The 12,112-nt window shown below is 41.1% G+C and overlaps 1 protein-coding gene across 1 annotated transcript in view; it reads right to left on the minus strand.

Annotated features, from left to right (window-relative positions):
* LOC101168203 (MTSS1-like protein) overlaps positions 1–12,112 on the minus strand; it is a gene marked incomplete in the record, with an annotated part of 42,874 nt that overhangs the window by 10,099 nt on the left and 20,663 nt on the right. Inside the window, 3 exon segments of the mRNA XM_023954672.1 lie at positions 3,109–3,183; positions 3,250–3,341; positions 4,758–4,842. Of these exon segments, the coding sequence (XP_023810440.1) occupies positions 3,109–3,183; positions 3,250–3,341; positions 4,758–4,842 (252 nt within the window).

Here is a 12,112-nt window from a genome sequence, read left to right on the forward strand (position 1 = left end):
CGAAGGAGGTTCAGACTGCCGTCCATCCGGCGGTTCTGCGTGAGCGAGCTGCCAGACTCAGGAGAACCGGGTCTCCGAGCAGAGGAGCGGCTCTGGGACGGTGTGTGAGCGAACGGAGGCGACTTTTGAATGAACAGTCCTGAGAAACTCAGGTCCAGACAAAATAAAGGGCGATTCTAGGTCATCCATGTCCATCCATGGTCATCCCGGACCGGATTAGAGTGTAAACAATCGTACCGCCATTTTTTTTTTTGTACCAAAATTTGTCCAGACCAATCACTATCCTACACGTCTTCAGACCAACGTACAACCAATCAAATAGTGTGACGCCATCATTAGTCGCACACTTATTGCAGGCCGAACAGTTTTGTACCCAGAACATGAAAAAATTTCAGGGTGGCTGATGACATGTGTTTAATCTCTGTGGTTTTACTGTTCCTTTTTTAGTCTTTTGGTTCTTAACCTCAGTTTTTACAGGAAAAATGAGGGAAGTGTTGCAGAAAAAACCTCCCACAAAACTGACCTTAAACTTTTTCCAAAATCCAACCCTAACATGAATGAGTGTGAACTCGTGTGGGTGAGCCCCCAGCATGCCTGAGCACGAACTGCTCACACACGAGAGATAACCTGCACTTTTCTCTGCCTTTGTTTCCTCCAGCCTCCTCCCATCATCTGCCCACATCTGTCAGCAGCTGCACAGTTCCTCCTCAAGTGGCTTCAAACCACATAATTACAGAGCACAAAATCTCACCAGATAATCTGCCAAGCAACAAAACGAACTGTTAAAGCACACGTGCTTCAATGGAGACATCCCAGAAGACGTTTCAGGAAGGATTCAGCATCAGAACAAACTAAGGGCTGCAGGAAAACTCCCAAAGAGACCTGAACTCCTGAGGCTTAACAGTAATCCATCAGAACGCGGTCCTGCTCAGAGCTTTTGGAGCCTGGAGGAGTTTTTATCCAAACGTTTTGAAATGAAGAAGCTTCATCGAGCAAAATAACCAGATGTTTGTTAGTAGGAGGTTTCTCTGAACAATGATGCACACAAACAGACAAACACACAGTGCTGTGTGTCAAGGATAATTTTAGTGTGAAGCTGTGATTGGCTAGCGACAGTACTGATGCTCTCTTGCGGGTGTGGGGGTGTGGTCGGCGTGCTTTGTTATTACACAGTGACAACATGAGCAGTCCTTTTTGTCTACAGTCAGTTTATAGTTTTAGGACGAACCTTTACGGCCAAAGCGGGAATAATAACAGCACTGAGAGCCAAACCTTCATTTCAAAGAGAACTCAACTAACAAACCAAGTTTCCCTTCAATGCAGACAGACGGATCCAGCTGGACGACAGGCTGCCCCCCCCCCCCAGAAAATAAGTAAAATCTACAATTAGGGTTTATTAGTAACACTGACGTTCACTGAAGTTACAACCATTGATCCTCTTTCCCTTTCGCCATAGCAAAGTCTTCCACATCCTCTGCTTTCAAGCTGTGTTCACACTGAATGTGATTCACGCGACAGCGGCAGAAAGTTTCAATGTCAAGTCAATGGTACAGAGGCGATCTGAGGTCATGCGGCGCGATTTGAGTGGCGGGCGCGGCGCGAAGGTCTGGCAGCGGCATGCTGGTAAAGGCGTTCCGGGGTTTTCACGGATCTGCAGACTTGCGATGCATTTCTGCATCATTTCTGGAGTTCTTTGAAGAAAGACGACAGAAAACGTATTTGTTTACTGAACTGAGTGTTCTGCAGGAACGGTGTGTGTGTTTAACCGCTCCATCGTTTTCCACCTAAGGCCAACAGCATTCCTTCCTTTGATTATGGCATGTAAAAGCTGGGTGATGCCATGGCAACAGCGGGGTGTGTCCCCTCGGCGGTAGGGGAGGGTGTGGGCCAGGTGTGCGTCTACGAGTGTGTCCCGGTTCCTTAGAGGTTACACACGAGTCTAAAAGCATCAGTTCCAACAGCCTCAATAAGAGTTTAAATTAAAAAAAAAAGTGTCTGGAACACATTTGACAAAAAAAAAAAAAAAAAGTAAAGCAGCTAGAGAACCTTTCATGCACAAACGAAATTCAAAAGTTATTAGAGATGCAGAGGCTTATGTGGCAAAACAAATCTCTAAATTACATAAAAACTAAAAAAAAAAGACTGTTGTGCTGTATTCACACCAAACAGGTCAATTCGCATCCGTTACGGTTTTTTTAAGACTCACTCCTCAACATTTGGGATGAGAACAAAAACAGAGTTTTCTGACTTGACTTATGCTGTTCATTCCTCCTAAAATCAGCTCTTTAGTTATCTTCAGTTTCACTCTTGTTTCAACGAACTATGACGTCTGTCTCATCTTTGTTGAACTGAAGAATTTTTGACTGCATGTGAAATATGATAAAGGCAGAAGCCTCCCATTGACGGGGAAAGGGAGGGAAATGTCCTACATATAGCTGAGTGTCATCTGCATAGCTATGATACATTAGTATTCATGATCTGACACACAGGAAGCATCTGCTGAAGAGCAAAGGTCCAAGAGTCAAACCCCGTACCACACTGTGACTCATCTATTTTATAGTCACCATCACAACATAGCTCCTCCCAATTGTGCCTGCTAATCCCTCCCACTTTTCCAGTATCAAAGGGCGCACTCAGAACAAGATCAACAAGAGACACACAGTCGATATATTCAGGCCAGATCAGTACAAACAAGTCTAAAGTCAAGACCAACAAACAGAAGTCACAGCTAACAAATCATTAATGGTCAGTCAGCTGATCTGGAATGATGATAAACAAGCCTTCCTATCTGCTCTGAACAGGAGCGAGTCTGCTGAAGCATCCGAGCACCGTTTCTAACATGGAGAACATTAAAGAACTCGTTATCAACAACGTTAACACAAAAGAAGTCACAATTATTGACAACGCTCCATCACTCAGGAGCGGTCAGCCAGAGGCCTCACTTTGCAGTGAGCTGGGATTCAAAGACACATTTTCCCAGATAGAGACTGTGAGATCAGCAGATCGCTGCGTTTGACTGTGTGGAAGTTAGAGTGAAGTGACTCCGCCTTTATTTTGAAAGGAACAGCATAAATTGTGTTGATGCTGAGCTAAAGTGATGGTCCTTACCTTTCTTCACCTTCTTTTGCAGCTTGATGGTGTCTGAGGACTTCTTCTTGATGTCCGCTTTGGCCTTCTTGTGCTCTAAATGGCCCAAAGTCAAAAATGAGAAAACTGTGCGCTCGCATTTGTGCGCGTGTGCATACGTACCTTTGGCGTGGTCTTTGTCCAGCTGACTGGCCATCTTTTTCCACTCCTCCATTTTCGATTCCAGTGGAATGATGAGACTTTCTGAGAAAGACCTGAAATAAGAGAATGTTAAAAACAGACCAAGTTAAACCTTGAATTTCTGTCTTTGTTTTATTGAAACAGTAAAATAAAAACTATTATTTGCAGACTATTGAATCTATTGTTGGGAAAATAATATAATCTTTTTTCTGGAAACAGACTTTCAGTGTCTTCCTCTGAGTTGGATCTCTGAGGACGTTCCTTCTGAACTACATCTCTGTCTTGACTATCTGACCTACTGACGGCCCCACAAAGACAACGCTCTTCCAAACACATGGGAATCTGTCTTAACATATATTGTATTAGATATCTCCTCAATTAGTAAAACAGCATTTAGAGTGTTTTAGTTTCTAATGTAAGCTTTTTTTTAGGCTGTATAGTTTAAATGGGACTCCTTCCACATGAATGTTTTTTGAATACATTTGCCACACCTGTATTTTATGCCTTTTTTTGTTTATCAATAAATATAGACGAAATAAAAAAACTCTGCATGTATTTAGAGACATTTGCATTTTTCTGAACAGCATTTATTTGTGTTCTGCTGCATGCAGCAAAGCCTGAGTTTTAATTTAATTGTAGTTCATTCTGTGAAATGATAAAATACAAACCTAGAGGTTTTTACAAAATTCTGTGTAAAAGCACAGAAGAAGAAGAAGAAGAATAGCCTTGAAGAGCCTTCAAAGAGATGCTGCAGTGTTTGGTTTGTTGCTCCAAGTCTGAAGTGGCAAAACTGAACCAGTTCAATGTAGAGGAAGAAACTGTTCATTTCGGGGTAACAGGCAGGTTTTTAGGTCTGCTGACCTTTACTTTCAACAACGGAGCTGCTAGAGAGCAGGATGCTGGGGGGAGGAGGGGGGAGAGAACAAGCTTTTCCCAAAAATAAACCTTCTTACTCTGTAAATTTGAGTTCATCGATAAAACTGGTTTGTCCCTCAGCCTTACTGGAAACAGCAAGAAAAATTAAAGATGGATTTATTTTACGTCATTTGCTTTTGAATAGCTTTTGTAAATAAACATGTGAAGCTAATTGATCCTCATGTGGAGGAAATATGGTTGTAGCTTCCTGCATTTTTAGGATGTTTCTGCAATTTTCAACCAAAAACTTAACCACTTAAACCATTAAAACCTATGAAGTATAAACTCACACTGATAACTTTTTTAAAAAACTATAATGACTTTTTTGGGGGCTTTTAGTGAAATATATTCATATTCAAGCGTTCCTGATCCGCCTGCAGCAGAGCCTGACTGGTATGACCCTCCAAAATAAAAGATAAAACCCTTTTGCGTTTTGGCTTCTGTGTGCCACCAGCTGATGACGTTTTGTCGTCTGGTTCCCACACAGAGGAATAACAGAACCGTTCACACGACCACTTGTCTGCTCGTGCGTGTGCGTGTGTGTGTGTGTGCGTGCACATGCATTTAAACCTTACGTGGTGAACAGTTTCAGTTTGGATTCGATGCTGCGGTGTCTCATACACATCCTGGTCAGCGCTGAGCCGATCTCCTTCGTCGCACCTGCAACAGTCAGAGGGAGAACTTTATGTTGAAAGGCTTTACAATTTACATTTCAAAATAAAGTTCCCTTTATAGCAGAAACGGTAACTATGCAAATGACCGAAACAATGCGAGTCACACTAGAAAACAGAACTCGATGTGTCAGCTCGGCGTTTCCGTGTCCGTGCACTTTGCAGTAGCAGAGATAGAATTTTAGGAAGGGCGTATTTTTATCTGCCTCTCCATGTTATCGTTCTTTAGTCTTCTAAAGTGATTACAGAGACGGAATATCCCAAGTGTTTCATGGCCGCTCTGTGTTTTGAGAGTGAAGACACGGCAGATTTTCTAGATTTAGATTTCTTTCTTAGTTTTGTTGGTAATTTCTAAAGGTTTTTTGGCACTGAAGATTTAAATGAGGAACTGGAGGGAGTCTTTGGGAACAAACATCCTGGGAGCCTGGGTTTTATAACAACAGTCTGGGCTCATTTAAAATGAAACAAAGTCACTAAAACATTTTCAATGCTGTAGATCAGCTAAAGAAGAAGTTAGAAAGTGTGATGTTGCCGGTGCCACAGCCCTAAATTGAGTTTTTAGCTAATAAATTAAGTTCATCTTGTCCGCGGTGCGTCCAAAGGAGGACCGCAGAAGGCGGACATGCTGCTACGTAGTCCTGAGAAGCTGTGTAATATCATCAGGAGAGCACAACCATCACAAAGCCGTCTTCTCTGCCGCTAACACAAAGCTACACTGCTGCTAGCATGTCTGTCTGTTAGCAACCGGACACACGGAGAAGCAGTGATGTCATCGCCCCGCCTCCCCTATGGAAATGCTAAGTCAAATTGAATAATGCGACACTATTCGCATTTTCATTTTAATTATGACAGAATAAGCGGTTTTTAAATAGATATGAAAAAGCATTTTGAAGTATTGATTTTTCATTTTAATTTTGAGTCATTTGATGCAGCTTCATTTTGAAAATGAAAAAACATTTCTGTTAATCCATTTTAATTGTCAAATTAGACATTTCTAAATGAATTTTGCTACACATTTACCAGAGAACTTCTTGAAAATGAAATGTCAAATACCATTTTTATTATCATTTTAATTAAGTGACAGAATAAGCTGTGATGAGGAAGAAAATGAAAAAGCGGTTTGGTGGATTGATTTTTCATTTTAATTTAGATTCAAAAATGCAGGTTCATTTAGAAAATGAACAAACATTTCTGGTTTTGACTTTTATTTTTAATTATGCTACAGAATCGCTTCCGTACGTCATCACTACAGCATTGCTTTCTCATTTATCTTGTAGGTATATTATTGCTGACTGCCTATTGTAATTGAATGCTTTTTTTAAAAATGTTCTTAATTTGCCTAATTTTAAACTTTCTTCTGTCTTCCTTTTATTGTGAAGGACTTTGGTTTCCCTAAAAGGAGACAAATAAAATGCTTTTCTCCACCGATGAAGGCCTGTTGCTGAACACTTTCCAGCATTTCAGAATCAGAATTATTGCCAAAGTATGAATGCGCACACAAGGGATTTGACTCCAGGAGCGTTTGCTGTCATGTACAAAGCTGAAAAAATATAGACAACACTTAAAGAGACATTTAAAAAGCAGCATACATGAGAAATGTATGTTCTAATACAGCAGAAAAGGTTTTATACTTCATGCAGACCTGCTGCACCATTTCTGTTCACAGCTGACTTTGAATCTGAATCTGTTCTGATGAGGTTCATTTGATTCGGTCACATTGGAAGTGAATCTATTCCTGTTCATTTGACACAACATTTAAATATTGACTCAGCTGGGGACAAAAGAAGCCAGAACATCTCCCTCCAACTCAGAGCTGGGAGCTTCCTGGTGTTGGCCAGTCTGTGTGGACGCGACGCCTTCTACAAACACACAAACCGACTCACAGGAACAACTCGTGTGGATGAGACCAGCAAGAACAAGTCCTCGTAAGGATGGGGGGGGTGAAGAGGTGGGCGGAGAAATGCGGACTTAAAGCATTTCTTATGCTGACAGATCCAATTCAGATAGACTGTCCACAATCATAGTGACAATATCAACTAAAAAATTAAAAACGTCTCTTGAAAAGGGTGATTTCAGTAACAATGATGAGGTAAAACTACCAGACGTCTCTATAAGACGTCCAGTTAAAGCGTGCGAGTCCACATTTCAGTTCATCTAGATATCAAACTGTAAAAGCTGCACAGCGTGGAGACAGACCAGCTCTAACACCCACACAGTGAAGCTAATGCAGCGACCGGATAGGCCAGCGCTCGCTCACGCATAGCAGGAAGTCAGAGTGAAACCCCGCCCCCTCCTCCCCTCAACACGTTTTATTTTCTTCTTAAAGCATCTGTATATCTTTGCCTTCCGTCTCAGTCTGGCTCATCCACATCTCCGATGATGCATCCGCCTTTATTTGGTATAGCCTGCAGTTCTGCTCCGGTTCCTCAGAAACGGGTAATCCTCAGTTCCTCACAGAGGAACATGCACATGCAGAGAAACGCTCGCAGGTACCAGGTGTGGCTTAATTGTTAAGGTGTGGTGAGCAACTTCATTTGCCTGTCCGCTCAGAGAACACACCTGAACCAACCGAAATAGAATGGGTTTAAAAAAAGATACATTTTTATAAATATAGACGTATACATATATGTATAAGTGTGTGTATATATACATGGCTGAATGTCTGAGGTAGTTTTAAGATGCAGACAGTGGCGTTAGTATTATGGTGTGGGCTGGTCATAGCCCATTTATGGGAGGGTTGCTTTAAAACCAAACGGTTTGCTACACCATTGAACTGAAAGTGAATAGTTGTATCTGTGCTGCACAGCTGTATGTTAACGTTGATGTTAAACTCATGGGTTAAATCTTGTTTTAATACTTTACACCAGGCTTAGTTTAAGCACAATAAAAGTTTTTATTTTTGTCATTGTTGCTAATTTAAAAAAGTATTTTTCTGAACATTTTGTTGTTCTTTAATTCACAAATCATATCACATAACTACTGAAATCTTAATATTTTTTAACAAAACCCTAATCTCATCCAATCAGGTCATATGCATAATAATTTTAATGTTTATTGTTTTATAACATACGGAAAAATCTAATGGTATAGATCACATGCATTAAGAAATGCAGTATTTGCCTTCATAATCTTCAAAATGCTGCTTTGCCGTCATCTGACTTGAGAAAGATTTGTCCAAAACCGTGTCAACATGAACCCAGACTCCACGTGGTACCGCACCATTTCAGCTGCAGGGGGGTCCAACAGTAGCGTGCCATAAGTCTGTAAATCAATATGTTTTTTACTGAATGTCTCACAATAAACAGGTTCTGCTGAAACGAGAAGCCTGTCCGTCTGGAGCGCAAAAGCAGCATCAACAACCCTTAAACACTCCCCAGCTGTAAAAAAACAAAAAATCCAGAATCGTCCTCAACTTTTAAAAGACGCAGCTCCAGACAGAAACCAGAGAACTGTTCAACGTTCATCTAAACCCAAGATTTTCCTGCTCCGCTCGCCTCTCCCTGCCCATAATGCCGTTCTTTCAGAAAGCCCAGGACGTGTGGATGTGAGGACTCGTTTGTGTGTTTTTCTGCCTGTAGGTTGTTGGCAGTGATTTTCTCTGCTCTCTAACCTGGAGCATCAATCTGAACAGAAATGTCTGAGGACAAACGGCTTTAAAATCGCTGATTTCAACCTTCCGGTAAAACCCAACTCGAGTTTAAGGAAACTGCAGCAGAACCGACAGTCTAAATCATTACCTGCTAACCTTTCCTCGGCTTATATTGACCACGTTATTGATTAACCGACAGTAAAGATGAGGAAATAATCAATTTTTCAATGACAGACTTTAAAAACATCGCCACAGCTAAACTCAGGAAGCCTCTGAAAGGCTGAGTCAGGACGTCTTGTGATGTGTGCACATGTGTGCGCGCTCTTCGAAGGCCTCATGATACCAAAGACGTCAACACTTCTCGGTTTCCAGAGAAACCAGTCATGTGGAATCACCAGAAGAAAAGAAGGGATCTGGCTTTGAGAGTCAGCTGATCGAGATGAGACCACCATTTTTATCGGCGTGTTTTACGACGGCGCTCATAGCAGAGGCTTGTACAGGGAACTGCTGTAGAAGTGAATGCAATCGGACTTTAACGTTTATTTCTGAACATTTTATTCAAACGCAAATATGAAACCAAAACAGTTGTAAGGAATATAACAAATAGAAGCAGTCAAAGCCTTGGAAAAAATCATAAGTTAAGAGTTCTGCTGCAGTCCAACGGTGAAGCATCCGCCGAGGAAAACTCTGATCATGAAACCGTTCCCAGTCGTCTTTTCCTTGTGATTATGACATTTTTAGCCAAAATTTAAAAAACGGTGTCGTTTTCTAGGACAGCGTTTCTGCAAAGTGGCAGGAGCTCATTAGAAATTCACCTCCGAGTTGTGGGCGGGACTGCTGGCGTGGAGCAACCCCGCCCATCCTTCCCGTCACCCGTAACTGAGGGAGCCTTTTTCTTAAACATCATTTTTTCTTCTGCTCCTGATTCACAACTATTTGAATGAAGAAATGAGCAGAAATGCAATTTTGACCTTAAATTTCTCCGTCCCTGTCCTCCATCATTAGAAAAACACCCGAAACACCTTTTTCCATTGAAGTGGGTCTTTAGTATGAATCTAATGAATCAGTTCAAGTCTTTAAAGCCACAAACATGGTCTAAGAATCACTAGTTGCTGTTTTTTACATCCTGTCTTCTAATTGTTTTACTGTGATGTACTATGGCAAAAGAAAGGGCTCAAAAAGGAGCAACTAATATTTTATGTAGTGAGTTTGTCAAAACTCCTTATTCCCCCCCCCCCCCCCCCCCCCCCAACTGTTTATTCTGAAGGAATTTATTGATTTTTAAACATGATTTTCCAAAACTGTTCTCCGCTCCTTCTGCTCCAGGTTCAAACTTCAGAATCTAAATTTTAAATGGATTGTATTTTTTTTTTTTAGAAGCAGTGATGAACATCAGGAAATGTCTTACATGCATGGACACTTCAGCTGCTCCTCTAATTTTAACAACCGGTTCAGCGATAACTTAAACATGAGGAAAAATGCAAGGATTACGTTTTGAAAGTAGAACATGATGTAAAAGGATGTTCTACTAATCAGTTTAGGAAGTCGGTTCCTCAGAGCTGTGGAACACCGTCGAGCTTTTGTCATTTTTCAGAGCAGAAGACGAACATTACCGTGGGACACGGAACAGCGACCCACCAGACCGGTTCTGACACAAACACAGATCCCTGCAGGCGCAGGAATGCAAACACGGAGAGAAGCAGCATTCGCTATTTTCATCAGCTCAGAACTGCAACTGTATCAAGACAAAAACGCGTGTCTACAGGCTTCCTTAGAGACGAACAGCTGCTCCGCTTTTCTTTAGGCTTCGTGGCTCACATTCAGCAGCTGACAGGCTGAAGACGCCGACACTCAGAGTGAAGGAGGAGGAGACAACTGACACAACACACCACAAAGGTGACACGCACACACTCACAGGGATAACAGTGGAATGTGCTTGGTCAACATGCTGCGTGTTGAGCCGCATTGGATTTACAAGAAGCTAAATGCTAACAGATGGCAGCTGCGCTGCGTTCGGGTCAGACGGGTTACACCGATATCGGCCGAGCACATTTTAAGCTCACAACTAGTATTGCTGAAGATAAAATAGAGGGACACAACAGGCTTTTAAAACGTGTGAAGTACAGACGAGTTAATGGGAAAGTTGACTGGTTCTCAGCCACATCGTTCTGCCTGAGCTGCTGACATGGAGCATGTTTGGACAAGTAGCACGGAAAAAACATCACAATTGTTCAGCCAGAGGCTGTGTGGAAAACACGCTGAATCAATAAAAAGAGTCACAATGCCACTGAACACACATGAAAGCCACTTTGAATCTCCTTGTTTCTTTAAGATTTGACAAATTTCTGTCAACTTCTTTTCCTGGGATTCAATTCGATTCAATTCAGTTTTATATCTACAGCCCAATTTCACAACACTAGTCGTCTCAAAGGCTTTATATCAGTCATTGTAAAATATACATGAAGTCACAGAATTCAATAGCTAATGGCTAAACTAAACAGACTAGCCTAAACTGGGCATCCCTGCCCTTAGAATAGGCCGGCACAATGAATCACAAATTTATCATTATCACGATATCAAGCTGTGCAATATGCATATCGCAAAAGACGGCGAAAATTGCAATAAATAGTAACCTTAAATGTGCTAAAACAATCTTATAGCAGCTTGAAGTGTTTAACAAATCAAATAAATCTGTTTATGCGTTTGACCAATGGGATGGAGCCCTTTCATGTCACATGTTCACCTCCTGTGTAGACAAGGATCAGTTGGAGTTTAATTCAAGTTGTGTCTCTGGTTTCAATTTGATGTCAAATCTTAACTGTTAAAAACATTAAAGCCAATGTGAATCTATTCTTATAAAAATAAACTGGTTCTAAGGTTGGTTTGTTACATTTTTATTTCATCTAAGCAGTTTAGACAAAAATTAAGAGAAGCGTAAAACTCACATTACATAATGTCTAATAAAACAACCAGAACAAAGGACTCGTTTGTGACAATACTACCGATTAATTGACTTAATTGATGGATCAATTTATATTAACCAGATCGATCTGTCGGACAAGTTGCTAATCAAATCAATCGTTATAAAATCGCTTCCAAATCAAATATATCGATTATCATCTCTAGTGGAAAATACCATCTGGAGTGAGGTACGGCAGGCTTATTTTATCTTAACGTAAAAAACAACCAATCACAGCGGAGAACACACATGTGACGCAGCACAAACGGATCATTCCAGTCCAATGTGTGGACAGACTGTGAATAAAGTCATGTGACCATCCAGTGTCTAGAATGTTCTAAGAATGTTCCCTTTGGATTCTCTGGATGTGGAAAAACAACAGTGGTGAACTTTAGGAAACTAACATGTGAATGGATTTGACATTCATTCTAGTTTACTTGTTGGTCTGGACACAGATTTCATTTAACTTGATGATCTGGAAGAAAATCCAAGAATCTGGAAAACTGTTCAGTAGCAGGAATTTCTGTCTGAATCTCACAGCTGGAAGTTTGGATGAAAATGATCTAGATTCACTTTAGGTAAATGAATCAGAATGAACCAATCCCGACTATGAATCGGATCATCAACCACTAATTCGGATATGAATCAAATCGTTGTTTTAGGAGCTGTTACACCCCTAAATAATACGCATTATTAATCCCCAGTAAAAAA

Source organism: Oryzias latipes, chromosome 5, assembly GCF_002234675.1.
Source record: "Oryzias latipes chromosome 5, ASM223467v1".
Classification (NCBI taxonomy): domain Eukaryota; kingdom Metazoa; phylum Chordata; class Actinopteri; order Beloniformes; family Adrianichthyidae; genus Oryzias; species Oryzias latipes.